This window comes from Anolis sagrei, chromosome 6, assembly GCF_037176765.1.
Source record: "Anolis sagrei isolate rAnoSag1 chromosome 6, rAnoSag1.mat, whole genome shotgun sequence".
NCBI classification, from domain to species: domain Eukaryota; kingdom Metazoa; phylum Chordata; class Lepidosauria; order Squamata; family Dactyloidae; genus Anolis; species Anolis sagrei.
Genome location: NC_090026.1, coordinates 130,612,989 through 130,634,241, shown reverse-complemented (window position 1 = coordinate 130,634,241; position 21,253 = coordinate 130,612,989). Strand labels below are relative to the sequence as shown.

The 21,253-nt window shown below is 46.7% G+C and overlaps 1 protein-coding gene across 1 annotated transcript in view; it reads left to right on the top strand.

Annotated features, from left to right (window-relative positions):
* Nucleotides 1–21,253, top strand: part of LOC132779710 (zinc finger protein 84-like) — a 52,463-nt gene that overhangs the window by 6,423 nt on the left and 24,787 nt on the right. Inside the window, exons 2-8 of the mRNA XM_067470579.1 lie at nt 2,146–2,556; nt 3,533–3,659; nt 6,831–6,926; nt 7,425–7,538; nt 11,299–12,211; nt 12,583–12,702; nt 20,447–20,582. Of these exons, the coding sequence (XP_067326680.1) occupies nt 2,146–2,556; nt 3,533–3,659; nt 6,831–6,926; nt 7,425–7,538; nt 11,299–12,211; nt 12,583–12,702; nt 20,447–20,582 (1,917 nt within the window). The remainder of the gene's footprint in view (nt 1–2,145; nt 2,557–3,532; nt 3,660–6,830; nt 6,927–7,424; nt 7,539–11,298; nt 12,212–12,582; nt 12,703–20,446; nt 20,583–21,253) is intronic.

The window sequence follows — 21,253 nt, the reverse complement described above, 5'->3', positions numbered from 1 at the left end:
CATGGACAAAATCACAATCTGTCAACTGCAAAAGGTGACTTGACTTGGATCTGCGTGCATCATTCAAAAATACATCACACAGTCCTAGACGCTTGGAAAGGGTTCGACTTGTGATTTTGTGATACGAAATCCAGCATATAGTTCTTGTTTGCTGTGACATCCTGTGCTTTTGTGTCAATAATAATAATAACAACTTTATTTTTATACCCCGCCTCCATCTCCCTGAAGGGACTCGGAGCGGCTTACATGGGCCAAGCCCAGATAACAGAGTTAAAACATAGCACATTAGAGTGTGTCACATCAATTTAAAACAACATAAAACAACATTATACGGGGGAAAAAGAAGCATCAAAACCAACAGCAATAACATAGTCAAGCCTCAACATGGGTGGGCAGCCTTGTGCACAGAAACACATTCAGCTCCTTGGGAACTGGATTGGGAATAAAACCCAGAGCAGATTTGCTGTCCCCAACGACAGGGAAGTCACCAGCTTCCAATGCTGGCATTTGAAAGCCTCCATTTCTGAGCAGGAATGTTTTGGAATAAACAAACAATGTTATATTTCAGCAGCTTAGCTTTCCATGAATCCCTTTGGACTTGAAAGTTGAAGAAGGAGGTGACCTTAAAACAGCAGAAAGCTCAGGATTGTTAATAGGTCAATACATTCTGATTTGATTCATTTCTCTGAAATGTTTTCCCTGATGAGACGGAGCGAGACCTAAATCCAGATCTCCTTCCATGTCTTTCTGATGCAGCTTCTTAGTATTCCTGGACTCTTGGCCTGTTTCTTGAGCTGAAAAGTCACCTAGGGAAGAATTATTATAGCATTCGCTATCTCAGGTATGAGTTTTATCTGTTTAGCCAGGATGGTGGCCAACTATAAATCGTGGCCCACTTCTAGATCGAAAGAAGCAAGAAACAAAGCTAATAAGGAGCTATTCTTAGTGCGTGTCAGTCTTAGCCTACTTGGCTTCCTTGAATACTGAGAGTTGCAGCACATCAACAAACTTGAACCACATCATTAAAAATCACAACATTTATTTATTATATGAGAAGCGAATTGAAGGTAAAAACTTTGCATGATACTAAATGTCCTTTGACCAGAAGCTGGCCACTTGAGTGCCTCTGGTGTCGCTATAAGAAGTATTTATTTGTATTGACGAAGGCTTTCATGGCCGAAATCACTGGGTTGTTGTAGATTTTTCGGGCTATATGGCCATGTTCTAGAAGCATTCTCTCCTGACGTTTCACCTGCATCTATGGCAGGCATCCTCAGAGGTTGTGAGGTCTCCTCAGAGGTTGTGAGGGCTCCTCAGAGGTTGTGAGGCCTTCTCAGAGGTTGTGAGGTCTCCTCAGAGGTTGTGAGGTCTCCTCAGAGGTTGTGAGTCATCCTCAGAGGTTGTAAGGCATCCTCAGAGGTTGTGAGGTCTCCTCAGAGGTTGTGAGGCATCCTCAGAGGTTGTGAGGGCTCCTCAGAGGTTGTGAGGCATCCTCAGAGGTTCTGAGGCCTCCTTAGAGATTGTGAGGTCTCCTCAGGGGTTGCGAGCATCCTCGGAGGTTGTGAGGTCTCCTCGGAGGTTGTGAGGCCTCCTCGGAGGTTGTGAGGTCTCCTCGGAGGTTGTGAGGTCTCCTCAGAAGTTCTGATGCATCCTCAGAGGTTCCGAGGCTTCCTCAGAGGTTGTGAGGTCTTCTCAGAGGTTGTGAGGCATCCTCAGAGGTTGTGAGGTCACAACCTCAGACCCCACAACCTCTGAGGATGCCTGCCATAGATACAGGTGAAACGTCAGGAGAGAATGCTTCTAGAACATAGCCATATAGCCCAAAAAAACCTACAACAACCCAGTATTTATTTATATTTATTTACTTCATTTTGATTTTAAAATTCAAGGGGTGCAAGGCAAGAAAGAGAGCAAAGAGGGAGAAAACACTGCTCTATTTCAACAGTATGAGCTTAGATGTAGGTATGGAAAGATTTGGGGGCTACCATAATAACCTTCGCAGAAAAGGTGAGTTTTTACGGAAGGACTTGGGAATGCTAGGAGTTATAATCTGTATAATGCATACCTTCTCTAAGCCTCAGGTGGCAGGATTGGCAAGTGTGCTGAGCTTTGACCCCATCTCCATTGTTCTGTCTGCGCTGACAGGCTCTCCAGTGGGAGGTGGGACCCGAAGCCATGGCGGCCTCCTCTTCCTCCTCGCAGCCCCTGGACATCCCGGAAGCCCCTCCTTTGACCGATGCACTTCCCGAAACAGCTGAGCTTTCCTTGACGGTGGTGGCCGAAATCCAGGCCGTGGAGAGCAAGGTGGACTCCTATGCGGCACAGCTCATGAGCCTGGAGGGGCGGATGGGGATGGCCGAGACCAAGCTGGACGGCTGCGAGAAGACGGCCGTGGAGTTTGGGAACCAACTGGAGAGCAAGTGGGCCGCCCTGGGCACCCTCATCCAGGAGTATGGGCAGCTCCAGCGCCGGCTGGAGAACATGGAGAACCTGCTCAAGAACCGGAACTTCTGGATCCTGCGGCTGCCCCCAAGCTCCAAGGGGGAAACTCCCAAGGTGAGTGTGCATTGCAGGGCAGGTGGTCTTGCATGCTTTGGAGAGCCTTATCCCTGACCACAGAAGGCTGCATTTTCTTCTTGGTGAAGAGAAGATGGAGTAGTACCAGAACCATCTTCTTTTAATACTCTAGTTGTGGAGAGGCACCTGTGGCAGTAATAATACTGGTGGTGGTAGTCTATAGTAGTATTAGTAACAATCCATCAGCAACTCCAGGCTCAGGTTGCAAGTCTTATGGAGGATCATAGAATCATAGAGTTTGAAGAGACTGCAAGAGCCATGTAGTCCAGCCCCAATATGCCAGGCAGGAAAGCACAATCAGCAGCAGAAAGGAAGCCTCCTCCCTCTTCCTTATCCTCTCAAATATTCAAACATCTCTCCTTCTCTCAGCCTTCTTTTTTCCAAGCTAAACAGACCTGGTTCTTTAAGCCACTCCTCTGAGGGATTTATGGTCTCCACATCTTTGATTCTTTTAGTGGCCCTCCTCTGGACACCTTCCTGAGTCAATATTTAAAGCTGTAAACGGTTCTGGCCCAGATGACATGTCCAAACATATCTCCTACTACTAATTATCACGAAGATTAAGATCATCTGGAGAGGCCATGCTCTCAATCCCACCGCTGTCACAAACGGGTGGAGATGAGAGACAGGGCTTTCTCAACAGTAGCTCCCCATCTGTGGAATTCCCAAAGACATCAGACTGGCCACCTCCCTCCTTTAGAAGGAAACTCAAGACTTGGCTGTGGGACCTTGCATTTGACCATTGAACAGCAGCTTGTATGAAGGAGACATAAGCAATTTTGAAGTGACAATGACCTGACCCAGACCCAGATTTTAATTGCCGTTTTTTAACTACTGTTTATTTAATGTTTTGTTTTAATGAATTTGTTGATTGTTGTCTACTGAGACTCCCAGATCTGTTTTGCCTGGACTGCAGCACGGCCATGACTTCTCTCCCTGTCTGTTGTGATTGCAGGTTCCTCTGCTGTTTGACGACACCTCCTGCAGCTTCTCTGAGCAAGAGTGGCGGAGTTTGGACGAAGGGCAGAAGGACCTCTACCGGCATATCATGAAGTGCAACTACAAGGCCGTGGTCTCCATGGGTAAGAGCAGAGCTTTGCATGACCCGGGTTCAAAGAGTGTGTATGTCAGGACAGTTAGCACCTGCTTCTTCGTTTGGTCTCTGAGGCTCTTGAACTTCCAAAGCACACATCAGAAATACAAGGCTGCCACGTATTGACACAGACCTGGGCCCAACATTTGCTCAGCTTTGATTGGCAACTAGTCTCTGGGGTCTCAGGTTGGAGTCTCTGCTTCATCTTCTTCAGCCCCTCAGAGATTCAGAAATGCACCACAGGAAGTGGAGGCTGAGCAAATAATGCGGAGACTGAGATTAAACCGAAGACCAAGAATAATGTTGGGCGAGTGGGCTTATTAACTAAAGACCCTCCTCATAAATGCACAGCAGAGTAACTTAGCAGCAGCAGCATGACCCAGCACCAGGAGCCAAAAGTGATAAAAAAGAACAAAAACACCAATGTAATCTCTTCCTTGGAGCCCCCGGTGGCGCAGTGGGTTAAAGCACTGAGCTGCTGAGCTTGTTGATTGAAAGGTCGCAGGTTCGATTCCGGGGAGCGGCGTGAGCTTCCGCTGTCAGCCCTAGCTTCTGCCAACCTAGCAGTTCGAAAACATGCAAATGTGAGTAGATCAATAGGTACCGCTCCGGCGGGAAGGTAACGGCGCTCCATGCAGTCATGCCGGCCACATGACCTTGGAGGTGTCTATGGACAACGCTGGCTCTTCGGCTTAGAAATGGAGATGAGCACCACACCCCAGAGTCAGACATGACTGGACTTAATGTCAGGGGACAACCTTTACCTTTAATCTCTTCCTTAGGAGGCTTTTCTTGATGAGTAGGTATACAATTTGCACATTATTGCTCAGCTCAAGTTCTGTCATTGGAGTATGGGAAAACCTGCTTCCACAACCCCCCCCCCCCCCCTATAATGAGCTCTCCTCCACAAACTACCTGCTTCTCTTTTTTATCTCGCCCGAGTTTTTAATTAGTTTTAATCCGTTTGTCTTTTAATCATTACATGTAGCCCGGCCATTGTTATTGTGCCTGTGCTTATTGTAATTTTTACATTGTTATGTATGTATATGTTTTATGTAAATATGATGTTATTGTTTATTGTTCGCATTTTCGGTTTGTGTTTTGGGTTTTTTTTTTCTTTATTGTAATTGTTGTTTGGGCTTGGCCTCATGTAAGCCGCTCCGAGTCCCCATGGTGGCAGGGTATAAATAAAGATGATGATGATGATGATGATTATTATTATTATTATTTCTGGTGGCTGCTTCACTGCTAAACCGTAGTCTGCAAACACCCACATCTTGTGTGTTTGCACACAGAGTAAACATGCCATATACATCGATTGACACTCGTAATTGTACCTTAAAGCAAAATAATATGGTTGCACTATTTACAAAAGCAGCCCTCGGTGGCACAGTGGGTTAAACCCCTGTGCCGGCAGGACTGAAGACCGACAGGTCGCAGGTTCGAATCCAGAGAGAGCGTGGATGAGCTCCCTCTATCAGCTCCAGCTCCTCATGCGGGGACGTGAGAGAAGCCTCCCACAAGGATGATAAAACATCAAAAACATCCGGGTGTCTCCTGGGCAACGTCCTTGCAGACGGCCAATTCTCTCACACCAAAAGCGACTTGCAGTTTCTCAAGTCACTCCTGACATGACAAGAAAAAAAACTATTTACAAGAACAAGGTTTACATAACACGAACAAAGTTCTTTATACTTCCTTCTTTGCTTCCATGCTGGGCTTCTTCCTCATGCAAATAAACAGCTTCGTTCTGATAGAGCTTCGTCTCACATCGAGCTTACACAGGAGTTTTACACACAGCTTTACACATGAGGCCTTCAACCTGGAGCTTCTCTCATACAAGGCTTCTCTCATACTTGGCCTTCTCACAGCCTAAGGCCTACTTCACACTGTGAGGCCTACGTCACAGAGAAGCCTCCTCACACACACTGAGGCGTTCCCTCACTGAGGCAAACTAACACTGAAAAGAAGCAAGGGAGCTGAGGGATGATTTATTGTTGCCTCCAATTTGAAAGGATCCAGTATTCAGGAGATTTTACCCCAGTTCCCAATTTTAAAAAGAACTAGCCGATTTATAATGGAGGTTGCCGATTAGGAACCAAATTTACCATCAAGTTGTAAGGGAGGCTGTTCGATTGCACCTCCTCCTTTATTAAGAAAGTAATAACTTAGTAGTAATTACACTGTATATACTGTAGCGTGACTGGAAAGAAGAATGTAGTTTCATTTGGTTACTTTTCCCTGCGTTTCTGCCACCACGTGAGGTAAGTTGTAATACTTTATTGTGAGAAATGGCACTCTGGACACAGAATAGACGGAGCTGAGGCAGTCTTCAAATAAAATTTAACAATTTTATTAAGTACACAGCGTGTGCTTGCAAGACGTAACTTTTGTTGTAGAACTTAGAACAATGCTTGGTTAGTTGAATGTTACACTCTTTCAGGTTACACAGTATCTTCCTGAGGTGAAGCACTTATTACAAAACAAGGTTTCAATACAGGGATATCTCCCTTATCTGATCCTCCCTTGATCAGATACTTAATAAGCTTATTCTTTAGCCTTTCCTTAGACTAAAAGAATACTGGCTATGTTTCCCTTATCAGCCTCTCTAGCCTAAGAAACTCCCAGTAGCTTAATCTGGCTTTCCAAAGCCTCGAAACTTTGCTTCCCAATTCACTCTCTTTCAGCTACAACCTCCTAATCCTTTCCTCTACCAACTCCTCACCCTCAACTCCTAACTCCAGACTGCTCACTCCTCTAAACCTAAACCCCTAACTGATTTTTAACTGTCATTTTTTTCAAACTCTCCCCTCTAAGCTCCTCCCACTTCTCTCTCGCCTGCATCGGTCTCCATGGCAACACACATGGAGGACTCCTCTGACTTAGGCCGCTCCAGCATTACTGCAGCCAATCTAAACACAAATACAGTTAAAATCATACAATTTATAATCAACTCCTGTACAAACACTAACAGGCTTCAGCCTACTCACTCTCCTCTGGGCAATGCTAGCTATGGCCCACTAACAGGCTTTGGCCTACAAACTCTTTCAGTGCTTGACTCATATTTTTGTAATTAAAAATACCTATTTAATTTTTAATATTTTTGACAAATAAAACAGTCTTTTGATATCCAATCAGCATGATCTTTGCCCGTCCCCAGATGCTGCCATTTCCAAGCCTGACTTGCTCTCCCGGTTTGAACAAGGCGACGCTGGAGATCACGAGGAGAGAGAACCCCTCAAAGACTCTGCTCTGGGTGAGGAACCACGCTGGGAATGCTGGAGTGGTGCATGTGTATCGGGGAGAAGGTTGGTTGGTTTATTGGGAGTAGAATCTGGGCATTCAAGTAAAAACAGAGGCGCCCAGATTGGTAAATGCTTCACCCAAAACATATTCCCTTCTGGCTGAATATGTACAGTCTTGTGATGGGACAGAGGTGGCCAGGAGAGCTGTGGTTCTCCATGTCGGGGTGTGTTGCACCTTGCCCTTAGCACCAACCAGAAATCTAAAAGTAGTAGTAAAACAGTTTATTGAAGAAAGTTACATATAAAAAGGGAAATACCACCAAAAGGAACAAGGAAGGCAAACAGAGCACATTTTGCATTTGATTTATTAAAATATTCCCATCCAAACCCAAGTAACGCAGGTGGAGGCATTACTTTTCATTCAACCCTCGTATTTGGCCATTGGAAAACCTGTCTGATAACATGGGGGTGGTGACTCACAGCTGCTTTCTTCTTTTCCCTTGGAACAGGCTCTCCAATCTCTGCCCTCAATGACAGTTCCTGGATGGATCAGGAGGAGATGTCCCTTGTCAAAGGCATGGGGGACCTGGAGGAAAAAGAGATGCCAGGTGACTCCACCGTAGGTACGTGGGGCGGGGGGAAGGAACAGGGAGCAGGTGGGGGGAAAAGACAATTGTTGACTGAAAGGGGGCATTCAGAAGTTGTCATTCTTCCAGTCATTTGGAAATTAGACTCCAACATATGATATAATAATAATAATAATAATAATAATAATAATAATATTTTATTTATACCCCGCTACCATCTCCCTAAGGGACTCATTGCGGCTTACATGAGGCCAAGCCCACAGTACATCAGTAAACAAAGGCAATAACAAAAACAATCAATACAAAACAATTAATATAAATCACATAAACAAAAAATAAACAATAATCAATAACAGTAATATACTGATCACAGCCATTTCCAGCTGTTCTGATATTCAATCCCAAGGACCGGAACAGCAGTCGAAATCAGGTTGTTTAATAAAGTTGATTCACTGGACAATAAGCGAGGCTTAACAGTCATAGAATCATAGAATCATAGAATCAAAGAGTTGGAAGAGACCTCATGGGCCATCCAGTCCAACCCCCTGCCAAGAAGCAGGAATATTGCATTCAAATCACCCCTGACAAATGGCCATCCAGCCTCTGTTTAAAAGCTTCCAAAGAAGGAGCCTCCACCACATTCCGGGGCAGAGAGTTCCACTGCTGAACGGCTCTCACAGTCTTCCTCATGTTCAGATGGAATCTCCTCTCTTGTAGTTTGAAGCCATTGTTCCGCGTCCTAGTCTCCAAGGAAGCAGAAAACAAGCTTGCTCCCTCCTCCCTGTGGCTTCCTCTCACATATTTATACATGGCTATCATATCTCCTCTCAGCCTTCTCTTCTTCAGGCTAAACATGCCCAGTTCCCTAAGCCGCTCCTCATAGGGCTTGTTCTCCAGACCCTTGATCATTTTAGTCGCCCTCCTCTGGACACATTCCAGCTTGTCAATATCTCTCTTGAATTGTGGCGCCCAGAATTGGACACAATATTCCAGGTGTGGTCTAACCAAAGCAGAATAGAGGGGTAGCATTACTTCCTTAGATCTAGACACTATGCTCCTCTTGATGCAGGCCAAAATCCCATTGGCTTTTTTTGCCGCCACGTCACATTGTTGGCTCATGTTTAACTTGTTGTCCACGAGGACTCCAAGATCTTTTTCACACGTACTGCTCTCGAGCCAGGCGTCACCCATTCTGTATCTTTGCATTTCGTTTTTTCTGCCAAAGTGGAGTATCTTGCATTTGTCACTGTTGAACTTCATTTTGTTAGTTTTGGCCCATCTCTCTAATCTGTCAAGATCGTTTTGAATTCTGCTCCTGTCCTCTGGACTATTGGCTATCCCTCCCAATTTGGTGTCGTCTGCAAACTTGATGATCCTGCCTTCTAGCCCTTCATCTAAGTCATTAATAAAGATGTTGAACAGGACCGGGCCCAGGACGGAACCCTGTGGATGGCACTCCACTTGTCACTTCTTTCCAAGATGAAGAGGAAGCATTAGTGAGCACTCTCTGTGTTCGTCCACTTAACCAATTACAGATCCACCTCACCGTAGTTTTGCCTAGCCCACATTGGACTAGTTTCCTTGCCAGAAGGTCATGGGGGACCTTGTCGAAGGCCTTACTGAAATCCAGGTACGCTACATCCACGGCATTCCCTGCATCTACCCAGCTTGTAGCTCTATCGAAGAAAGAGATCAGATTAGTCTGGCATGACTTGTTTTTGATAAATCCATGTTGACTATTAGCGATGACTGCATTTGTTTCTAAGTGTTTGCAGACCACTTCCTTAACAATCTTTTCCAGAATCTTGCCCGGTATCGACGTGAGGCTGACCGGACGGTAGTTGTTTGGGTCATCCTTTTTTCCCTTCTTGAAGATTGGGACCACATTGGCCCTCCTCCAATCTGCTGGAACTTCTCCCGTTCTCCAAGAACTCTCAAAGATGGTTGCCAATGGTTCCGAAATGACTTCCGCTAGTTCCTTCAATACTCTGGGGTGTAGTTGATCTGGCCCTGAAAAGGGACTTGGACTCATTAAGAGCGGCCAGGTATTCCTGGACGACTTCTTTCCCAATTTGGGGTTGGATGTCCTCCAAACCCTCATCCACTCCATCTTGCTGAGGTTGAAGACTCTCTTTTTGTGAGAAGACCGAGGCAAAGAAGGCATTAAGTAGTTCTGCCTTTTCCCTATCCCCTGTCAGCATTGCCCCATCTTCTCCTCGAAGAGGTCCTATCGCCTCCTTGTTTTTCCTTTTTCTACTGACATAAGAATAGAAGCCCTTTTTATTGTTTTTAATGTCCCTGGCAAGTCTGAGCTCGTTTTTTGCTTTAGCCTTGCGGACCTTTTCCCTACAGGTGTTGGCTATTTGTTTGAATTCTTCTTTGGTGATTTCTCCCTTTTTCCACTTCTTGTGCTCAATCTGACTTGGACTTCAAACTTGTCACCTTCCAGTTGGCAGTGTTGCACCCCAGGTCCAGAAGAAGCCCTCTGACTTAAAACACACCACACGAAGAGTGAAGAACCAGGATTGTGGCGCAGCTGGCTGAGTGTCAGCTGCATTAAGATCACTCTGACCAAAAGGTCATGAGTTCGAAGCCAGCCGGGGTTGGAGTGGGCTTCCAACCAGTTGTGTAGCCTGTTGTCAACCTTTGCAACCCGAAAGACAGTTGCATCTGTCAAGCAGGAAAATTAGGTACCACCTTGTGTGGGGAGGCTAAATTAACTAATTTGTGAGGCCATAAAAAAAGACTCCAGCAAAGCACTCCAGCAAAAGCATGCGGGGAATGCGGAAGTACTTCATTAGTGTCGCATATATGTGTACATTGTAATCCGCCCTGAGTCCCCTGTGGGGTGAGAAGGGCGGAATATAAATAAATACTGTAAATAAATAAATAAATAAATAATCAAATCTTCTTTTACTGAAGCTTAGTAAATAGCTAGAAGAAATAAATGCTTGTAAGAAAATCAGAAGGGTCCAAAAAATCCATGAACAGTAGTAACCCAAAGCAATGTCCACACAAGAAATACAAGCAATCCAAGACAGCATTAATCCAGATAGGAATCAAGCAGGATGCAAAGACAATCCAAAAGGCTAAAAAAGTTCACAGAAACTAGACCCTTTGAACAAGACTTCCATGGCACAAGAAATTGGTTTCCAAACTATGCCTAATCTGACAGGTTTTCCCTTGAAGCAAACTTTATATCCCAAAACTCAGAAATTGGTTTCGTTTCCCTCCACATTTTCCCTCTATCAGACGCAGCCTTTGGGAACGACATAAATACTGAGATTGTTGCCGATCCTGGCTAATCTCCAGCTGCCTATTCTTCAGCTCCTTATCTGGCTGCTCGTTAAAATTCCCAGGTGTCAGATTGTTTTCCAAACCCAAATCTTGAGAGCTCACAGAGAGAGGGAGTGAACTATCATTGCTAGGCCCACAAGGGATATTCTCATGAGAAACTGCCCTTTGCACTGGGGCATCTCTGTCACTGTCTGTATGAAAATCATTGACCAAACCATCTCCATCTTGTACCTCAGCCTCGGCAACATCATATCCCTCATCATTTCCCACAGCCTCAGCACCATCACTTCCCACATCAGGATCCTGAAACACGAACACAGGCTGAGTCCCAACAGGCAGTCATATATTGCTTCTGGTGATTAACCAGCTGTGTTATAGCCTGGCCCTTCTAACTTAGGCCCCTATGGACGCATTCCAGCTTGTCAAGCATAGGGGACTGCTAGACAGGCTGTACAACACTGACCTCTCTTTTCCTTCCTGCCCTCTTTCCTCTTCCCAGGCGCTCCGCAGCTCTTGGAGGAAGAACCAGAGGGCTTAGAGCTGCCTGGCATGATCCCCAGGAAATGGACAGAGGTTTTCCAAGGCCCAGGCGAGGAGCTGCTTTGCGAGAGCCAGCCCATCTTGGTGTCTCCTCCAAGGAAGCCTCCAGGAAGTAGCCTGCGACGTTCTGCTCGCTGTGTGGGTGACGGGAGGAAGGCGGAGACCTCAACGTTAGCAGCGGAAGCCCACACCGGACCCTACATCTGCTGCGAGTGTGGGGAGGGCTTCCTGGACAAGCAGCTTTTCTCCAGCCACCAAAAGAGCCACGGCGGAGGGGGCGGCTACCCAGCCCTGGACCCAGGAGGGGGCTCCAAGGCCCGGCCTGCCCCCTCGCTCCTCCCGCGGGCCCCGACTCCCTCCCGTGCCCGGCTTCCAAAGCGCCCTGATCCCCAGAGGGGTCCTGCTGTGCGCCCAGGGACCGGGAAACGCCCGGGAAACCACATGGTGGAGCGCCCGTACACCTGCAGCCAGTGCAAGGAGAGCTTCAAGCTGGAGGTGAGCCTGCTCCTGCACCAGAAGCTGCACACGGGGAAAGGCGAGGGTCCCCTGACCTGCACCTACTGCGGCAAGGACTTCCGGGACCTCTCCAAGGCCGTGCGGCACCAGCGCATCCACACGGGCGAGCGGCCTTACCAGTGCACCGAGTGCGGGAAGAGCTTCATCCGGCGGGACCACCTCCTCAAGCACTGGCGCGTCCACACCGGGGAGACGCCCTACCAGTGCGCCACTTGCGGGAAGAACTTCCGCTACAAGGAGTCCCTGAACTGCCACCAGAAAATCCACACCCGCAACCCCATGGCGGCCACGCACCACCACCACCTGGCCCTGGGCAGCCCCGCCGGCCTCCTGGGCTTGAAGCAGGAGCAGCCGTAGCGTCCCCTCGGGCCCATGGTTGGCCGAGCGCGGAAAAGTGGACCCCGTTTGCCTCCCTGGTCCTGCCAGGAAGACGAGGAAGGAAGGCTCCGACTTGGCGACGCTTCGGCACCGGTTTACCCCCGCACCGCACAGAGGGGCCAGGATCGGGCCTAGACATAAGCGATGCCCAGTTTGCACTTAGATGGGCCTTCGTGGTGTTCCGGGGGGCCTGCCGCACCGGAGTTTGTTCTACTCGGAAAGAGAACTGAGTTGTGTTGTTCTTTGGCGGACTTTCTCGAGGGAGGCAGCGATAAGTCACTGCTTTTTCCACTTTAGGCATGGACTCGTAGGCCTCAGCATCACACTTCCACGCTTCTGCCTCGGTCAGTTGTCCCTTGAGCCCTCCTCGAGGTGGATGTGCACACACAGAGATGCAAACACACCGAGAAGGACAAGCATGCATGCGCACAGAGCAGTGGGCCAGGAATGGGGGAAGCGAGCACACGAGGTGGTGTTATGGCATCAGATACACTAGTCCCCCCTTCCTTCTCTCTCTCTCTCTCTCTTCCACTTCTGACCCTCTCCTGAAAGGGCTGAGCTGCCCCTCGCCCTGAGAAGCACCTCTTCCACGAGCGGAAATCAAACCCATCCTTTCCCCGCTAATTGTTGTTAGTAACGTTGTGTCCGTGTGAGTGGCTTCCTTCTTACCTTTGGTTCCTTGAGTTCGAATAAGCCTTTGGCTGCACTCCTCGGTACGCCCAGGTGAGACTCCCTCGTGGGCTGCTTCCAAAACAATGCCAAGAACCCCGTTGTCGTGTTGTTTCCGTCGTATGATGTCCCAGCCGGACTTTGCGCACCCCAATGCACTCCAAAGCATCCAGGAACTGGGTCCCTTCGCTGCTGTCGTCTTGTTGTTGATGTTATTGTTGTTGTTTGCTGCTGCTAACGTTGCTGTCGTTGCAATACGTGTGTTCGTTCTTTTTTATGATTTGCAAAGAGGCATCCTTGTAAATATGGGTTGAACTGTCTTATGAATTCTGGTGTCGTTGAGCTAAATGTCAGCTGAGGTGACTGTGATGAACCCGCTTTCCTCCTCCTCCTCCTCCTCCGTGTTGACGTCGGGTGTTCGGTCTGCCGCCGCCTTCGGCTTTGGTTTCCGTATTCTTTCGGTCGCACTTTATTTTGCAAAACCTGTCAATACAAGTGTGTCTCTTCTGAAGTCCTTGTCGTCTGTGTGGGAAACACGGCTCCCTGGGAGAGGAGTGGGAGGCCTGAACCATGGTGGGAGGTGAAATTGCAACAGAGAGAAATGCACAGATCTAGAATGGCTTGGAAACAGTCCATGAAAAAAGGATCTAGGAGACCACAAGTAGAACATAGAATTATAGAATCACTAGCTGCTCCTTGCCACGCGTTGCTGTGGCCCACATGGGGGTTCTGTGTGGGTTTGGTCCAATTCTGTCGTTGTTGGGGTTCAGAATGCTCTTTGATTGTAGGTGAACTATAAATCCCAGCAACTACAACTCCCAAATGTCAAGATTCTATTTTCCCCAAACTCCACCAGTGTTCACATTTGGGCATACTGAGTATTCGTGCCAAGTCTGGGCCAGATCCATCATTGTTTAAGTCCACATTGCTCCCTGGATGTAGGTGAACTACAACTCCAAAACGAAAGGACACTGCCCACCAAACCCTTCCAGTATTTTCCGTTGGTCACGGGAGAACTGTGTGCCAAGTTTGGTTCAATTCTATCATTGATGAGGTTCAAAATGCTCTGTGATTTTAGGTGAACTATAAATCCCAGCAACAACAACTCCCAAACGTCAAGATTCTATTTTCCCCAAACTCCACCATTGTTCACATTTGGGCATACTGAGTATTTATGCCAAGTCTGGGCCAGATCCATCATTGTTTAAGTCCACAATGCTCCCTAGATGTAGGTGAACTACAACTCCAAAACCAAAGGACATTGCCCACCAAACTCTTCCTGTATTTTCTGTTGGTCACGGGAGAACTGTGTGCCAAGTTTGGTTCAATTCTATCGTTGGTGGGGTTCAGAATGCTCTTTGATTGTAAGTGAACTATAAATCCCAGCAACTACAACTCCCAAATGACAAAATCAATTTTTTGAGTGAAGGACATACATTGGCCTGTTAGGTGTCTTGTGTCCAAATTTGGTGCCAATTCATCCAGTGGTTTTTGAGTTCTGTTAATCCCACAAACGAACATTACATTTTTATTTATATAGATTGTACAACAAAAAGAAATTCACATTAGAGTCTCGCTTATCCAATTTTCCTTATCCGACATTCCGCCTTATCCGACACTCTTATCCGATGTCCCCCTTTTCCTCCAGCATTTCCCCTTCAGTTAAAGGAGCGCTCCCCAACTCTCTCTCCATTCCCAATAAGTGAAAAAAGCAATGCAAGGAGGAGGGAGGAAAGGGGAAAAAGAGGCAGGTCCGGAAGTGGAAGCGTCCTCCTTCCTTCCCTTTGTGATTTCCATGCTCCTCTTCCACATCTGGGCACTTCCTGTTGCATTAACCCTTTGAGTCTCTGTTGTTAGTATTCTAGGTGTCTAGCACCGCCTTGGACAGGTAAGAGCAAGAGACTCCGTATTATCCGACATTTTCGTTTATCCGACGTTCTGCCGACCTGTTTATGTCAGATAAGTGAGACTCCTTCCTATATACATGCAGCATTACAAAACAAACATTAGGAAAGACTTCCAGACACTCAAGAGCGGTTCGTCAGTGGAACTTGCTTCTTCCTGAGAGTCCACTGGACTTGGCTTCTCTAGAGGCTAGTTGGTCATCTGTTGGGAAGGCTTTCATTGTGTCTTCCTGCCTAGCAGAAGGTTGGACTGGATGACCTTTGGAAGTCTCTTCCGAGTCTAGAAATCTATAACAATAATAATAAACCTTATTTGTACCTTGCCACCGATGGGGATTCGGAGCGGCTTACATGGGGCCAAGGCCGGACAACATATTACAGCAAAAAATAAAACCAAAACATAAACAACAAGCAACATCATCTACGCAAACGAGCCTTTCTGGCATTAGATCAGACGTGGGCAAACTTGGGCAATAGAGTAGAATACTAATGAGTTTGTTGTGCATTGTACAACAAAATGCAATGCTATTTTTATTGATTGATTATTTATTTATTTATTTATTTATTTATTTACGACATTGATGTGCCGCCCTTCTCACCCCGAAGGGGACTCAGAGCAGCTTACAAGGTATATATACATACAATATATTATATTATTAGCCTAGTACAATATCAGCATTAAACATTGCTATATTGTACTATACCAATTATATTGTAATATTATTAGCAATATTACATGTAATATGAATATATAATTACAATATCATATTATTATTGGTAGTAGTATTATATTGCATTGTTGTTGTTCATTCGTTCAGTCGTTTCCAACTCTTCGTAACCTCATGGACCAGTCCACGCCAGAGCTCCCTGTAGGCCGTCACCACCCCCAGCTCCTTCAAGGTCAATCCAGTCACTACAAGGATACCATCCTTGCCCTTGGTCGGCCCCTCTTCCTTTTTCTTTCCATTTTCCCCAGCATCATTGTCTTCTCTAAGCTCATTATAATATTATAAATATTATATGTATATACAATATATTATATATATTATATTTTATTATTAGAATAGCACATGCTATCCCCCAATACACATTATACATGTAGAATTGCAAAACACAACACCCATCCTTCCACATTCTAATCACTCTTGCACAGCCTCTAATGCTGTTTCAAATCTCCCTACTTGAGTGGTGATGGCATGATCGTCAGCATAGATAAAACCCTCTTTCCCTTCTGGCAGTGGCTGATTGTGTAAATGTTAAATATTGATGGAGCATGCATGCTCCCCAAGGCAGGCCGTACTTCTGTTTTCGAAGCAGCTGAGGGGGAAAAGGAAGGGGCCTAAGGTTGTTAGGAATGATGGGAGTTGAAGTCCAAAACACTATCCAGGGTGAGATGGATCCTTAAGACTATTCTGAGCTTTCTTAAGCCAGCGGGAATTGTAAAGTTCTTCCTAAGAGGGGAGAAAGAGGGCAACCCATAACTCTCTGGGCCTTCCTATCTGCCGCTGTGCAATGGGATTTAAGGCTGCATTAGGAGCATTGTTTACATCGTGAGATGTCATAGCCCCTCTCGGTCTCTTCTGCTGCTTTGGACACCTGGAATGGTCACCCTGCGTCCAGTTCTGGACAAAGCATTTCAAGAAGGAGATGGAAAACACCAGAGAAGTATGGCCACAATGGCCAGTAGGAAGTTAACAAACAAACAAACAAACACATGTTTACTCAGCATTCACACACATGCACATGCACCCATCACCATGCATCCAAATATTACTAATCCAAATATTTTCTCCCTCTGGAGCCCCTGGTAGCGCAGTGCGTTAAACCGCTGAGCTGCTGAACTTGCTGACCGAAAGGTTATCAATTCTAATTCGGGGAGTGGGGTGAGCTCCTGCTGTTAGCCCCAGCTTCTGCTAACCTATCAGTTCGAAAACATGCAAATGTTAGTCTATCAATAGGTACCACTCAAGATAGAAGGTAACGGCGTGCCATGCAGTCATGCTGGCCAAGTGACCTTAGGGATGTCTACGGACAACGCCGGTTCAAAACACCCAGAGGGCCGAAGCTTCCCCATGCTTGTGATACCACCTTATCAGAGCCATTATTTGATTCCTTCTCCCTTGGAGGAGGCACTGCAAATCCCTCCCTCCCCCCCAAGCTGGGGGTTCTGGTAGATGATGGGATGTGTAGTGCACCCCTAGGCAGGAAAAGGAAGGCTGCAACTTGAGCATTGCTTTCTTTCCACATCCCTTGGAAATCCACTCTAAAGCCTCCCTACCTGCTTGGAGGGGCTGGGGATGGTGGGGTATGTAGTGCTGGGAAAACACACTCCAGACCAAGAAGGAAGGCTGATGATGAAATCTTATCTTGACCATTAGGACTGATTTCCTTGTCCCACTAGAAGATCATTGAAAGCTACTTTGCCTGCTTGGAGGGGCTGGGGTTGATGGGATATGTAGTGCTGTACAGATGAGAAAACACACTCCAAGCTAAGAAGGAAGGCTGATAATGAAATCTTACCTTGACCTTTAGGATTGATTGTTCCCATCCCTTTGAAAATCACTGCAAAGCCCCCTTGTCCCACTGAAACATCGCTGAAAGCCCCTTTGCCTGCTTGGAAGGGCTGGAAATAATGGGATATGTAGTACTATGCAGCTGGGAAACACTCCAAGCTAAGAAGGAAGGCTGATAATGAAATCCTATCACTACAATTAGGATTGATTTCCTCATCCCCTTAAAGATCACTGCAAAGCCCCTTTGCCTGCTTGGAGGGGCTGGGGATGATGGGATATGTAGTGCTGTGCAGCTGGGAAAACACACACCAATCTAAGAAGGAAGGCTGATAATGAAATCTTTTCAAGGCCATTAGGATTGATTTTCTTATCCCACTGAAAAGCTTGGAAGAGGACTATAAAATTGTTTGGGGGTGTGTGTGATGGGATATGTAGTGCTTTACAGCTGGGAAAACATACTCCAGGCCAAGAAGGAAGGCTGATACCGAAATCCTATCATGACAATTAGGATCAATTTCCTTATCCCATTGGAAGATCACTGAAAAACCCCTTTGCCTGTTTGGAGGGACAGTGGATGATGGGATAGGTAGTGCTGGGAAAACACACTCCAGACCAAGAAGGAAGGCTGATGATGAAATCTTATCTTGACCATTAGGACTGAGTTCTTTATCTCACTGGAAGATCATTGCAAAGCCCCTTTGCCTGCTTGGAGGGGCTGAGATGATAGGATATGTAGTGCTGTGCAGCTGGGAAAACACTCCAAGCAAAGAAGGAAGGCTGATAATGAAATCTTATCTTGACCTTTAGGATTGATTGTTCCTATCCCTTTAAAAATCACCGCAAAGCCTCCTTATCCCACTGAAACATCACTGAAAGACCCTTTGCCTGCTTGGAAGGGCTGGAAATAATGGGATATATAGTGCTGTGCAGCTGGGAAAACATACTCCAAGCTAAGAAGGAAGGCTGATAATGAAATATTATCATGACCATTAGGATTGATTGGAAGAGCACTGCAAAGCTTGGAAGGGGACTGAAAAACTGTTTGGGGGGGGGGGATGATGGGATAGGTAGTACTTTACAGCTGGGAAACACACTTCAGGTCAAGAAGAAAGGCTGATGATGAAATCTTATCTTGACCATTAGGACTGATTTCCTTATCCCACTGGAAGATCATTGGAAGCCCCTTTGTCTGCTTGGAGGGGCTGGGGATGATGGGATAGGTAGTGCTGTACAGCTGGGAAAATACATTCCAAGCTAAGAAGGAAGGCTGATGATATCTTATCATGACCATTAGGACTGATTTCCTTATCCCACTAGAAGATCATTGGAAGCCCCTTTGCCTGCTTGGAGGGACTGGGGTTGATGGGATATGTAGTGCTGTACAGCTGGGAAAACACACTCCAAGATAAGAAGGAAGGCTGATAATGAAATCCTATCATGACAATTAGGATTGATTTCCTAATTTTAAAGATCATTGAAAAGCCCCTTTGCCTGCTTGGAGGGGCTAGGGATGATGGGATAGGTAGTTCTGGGAAAACACACTCCAGGCCAAGAAGGAAGGCTGATAATGAAATCTTACCATGACCATTAGGATTGATTGGAAGAGCCCTGCAAAGCTTGCAAGGGGGCTGCCAAACTGCTCTTTTGGGGGGGGGGGGGGATGATGGGATATGTAGTGGTGTACAGCTGGGAAAACACACTCCAGGCCAAGAAGAAAAAGGCTAATGATGAAATCTCTTTGGGGGGGGGGGATGATGGGATAGGTAGTACTTTACAGCTGGGAAACACACTCCAAGCTAAGAAGGAAGGCTGATAATGAAATCTTATCATGACCATTAGGACTGATTGGAAGAGCCCTGCAAAGCTTGAAAGGGGGCTGCAAAACTGTTCTTTTGGGGGATGATGGGATATGTAGTGCTGTACAGCTGTGAAAACACACTCCAAGCTAAGAAGGAAGGCTGATAATGAAATCTTATCATGATCATTAGGATTGATTGGAAAAGCACTGCAAAAAGCTTGAAAGGGGACTACAAAACTGCTCTTTGGGGGGGGGGGGGGGAATGATGAGATATGTAGTACTTTACAGCTGGGAAACACACTTCAGGCCAAGAAGGAAGGCTGATTATGAAATCTTATCTTGACAATTAGGACTGATTTTCTTATCCTACTGGAAGATCATTGGAAGCCCCTTTGCCTGCTTGGAGGGACTGGGGTTGATGGGATATGTAGTGCTGTACAGCTGGGAAAACACACTCCAAGCTAAGAAGGAAGGCTGATAATGAAATCCTATCATGATCATTAGGATTGATTTCCTAATCCTTTTAAAGATCACTGAAAAGACCCTTTGCCTGCTTGGAGGGGCTGGGGATGATGGGATAGGTAGTTATGGGAAAACACACTTCAGGCCAAGAAGGAAAAGGCTAATGATGAAATCTTATCATGACCATTAGGATTGATTGGAAGAGCACTGCAAAGCTTAGAAGGGGGACTGAAAAACTGGTTTTTTGGGGGGGGAATGATGGGATAGGTAGTACTTTACAGCTGGGAAACACACTTCAGGCCAAGAAGAAAAGGGCTGATAATGAAATCTTATCATGACCATTAGGACTAATTTACTTATCCCACTGCAAAGCTTGGAAAAGGACTGCAAAATTGGGGGGGGGGGGGGGGGGTGATGGGATATGTAGTGGTGTACAGCTGGGAAAACACACTCCAGGCCAAGAAGAAAAAGGCTGATAATGAAATCTTATCATGACCATTAGGATTGATTGGAAGAGCACTGCAAAGCTTGGAAGGGGACTACAAAACTGCTCTTTTGGGGGGATGATGGGATATGTAGTGCTGTACAGCTGTGAAAACACACTCCAAGCTAAGAAGAAAGGCTGATAATGAAATCTTATCATGATCATTAGGATTGATTGGAAAAGCACTGCAAAAAGCTTGAAAGGGGGCTGCAAAACTGTTCTTTTGGGTGGATGATGGGATATGTAGTGCAAGGCGAATTGGGGGCCTGGCTGGGGGGCGGGGCTTGAGGCTGTCTTTGCTGCGGGTGCGCGGCTCCTCCTCCCTCCTTCCATCCCTCCTTCCTTCCCTTTCTCCTTCCCTCTTTCCTCCTCCTGTTCCTTTAAGAGCAGAGCCTGGCCTTCCTCTTCTTCCTCCTCCTCTTCCTCCTTTGCTCCCAATCCTCCTTCCTCTTCCCCTTCCTCTTCCTCTTTGGAGTGGCCATGGCAGCAGCAGCGGATTGGGGGTCTTCTTCCACCCAGGTAAGGGGGAGCAAAGCAGGAAGGAAAAAGGGGAGTGGGCTTAGGAAGAGGGAGAAGAAGGGGCCTGCCTCCATTTCTCTAGGGAGGGATCAGTGTGCCTCTGAGCATGTGCAGAGTGCACTGCACTACCAGCAAACCCACCTCCTTCTGTGACAGGCATGGGCCAACTTGGGCCCTCCCTCCAGGTGTTTTGGACTCCAACTCCCACCATTCCTAACAGCCGGTAGGCTGTTAGGAATGGTGGGAGTTGGAGTCCAAAACACCTGGAGGGAGGGCCCAAGTTGGCCCATGCCAAGTTGGCCCATGCACCTCTGTGGGTAGTCTTTCATTGTTTCCTAAAAAGGCTGCTCATCATTGCATTTCCATAGAGCATTGCAGAGTGCTATCCTGTAAAGCGTGTGTAGTGTGCGCTGTCGTAGAGCGTGTGCAGAGTGCTCTTTCGTAGAACGTGTGCAGGGTGACCTTCTATATAGAACATGTGCAGAGCACCTTTCTGTAGAATATTGCTGAATGCTCTTCCATAGAGCATGTGCAGAGTGCCATTCAGTAGAGGATGTGCGGAGTGTTCTTCTTTACAGCATTGCAGAATGCCCTTCCATTGAGCATGTGCAGAGTGCCCTTCTATATAGAACATGTGCAGAGCGCCCTTCCAAAGAATATTGCTGAATGCT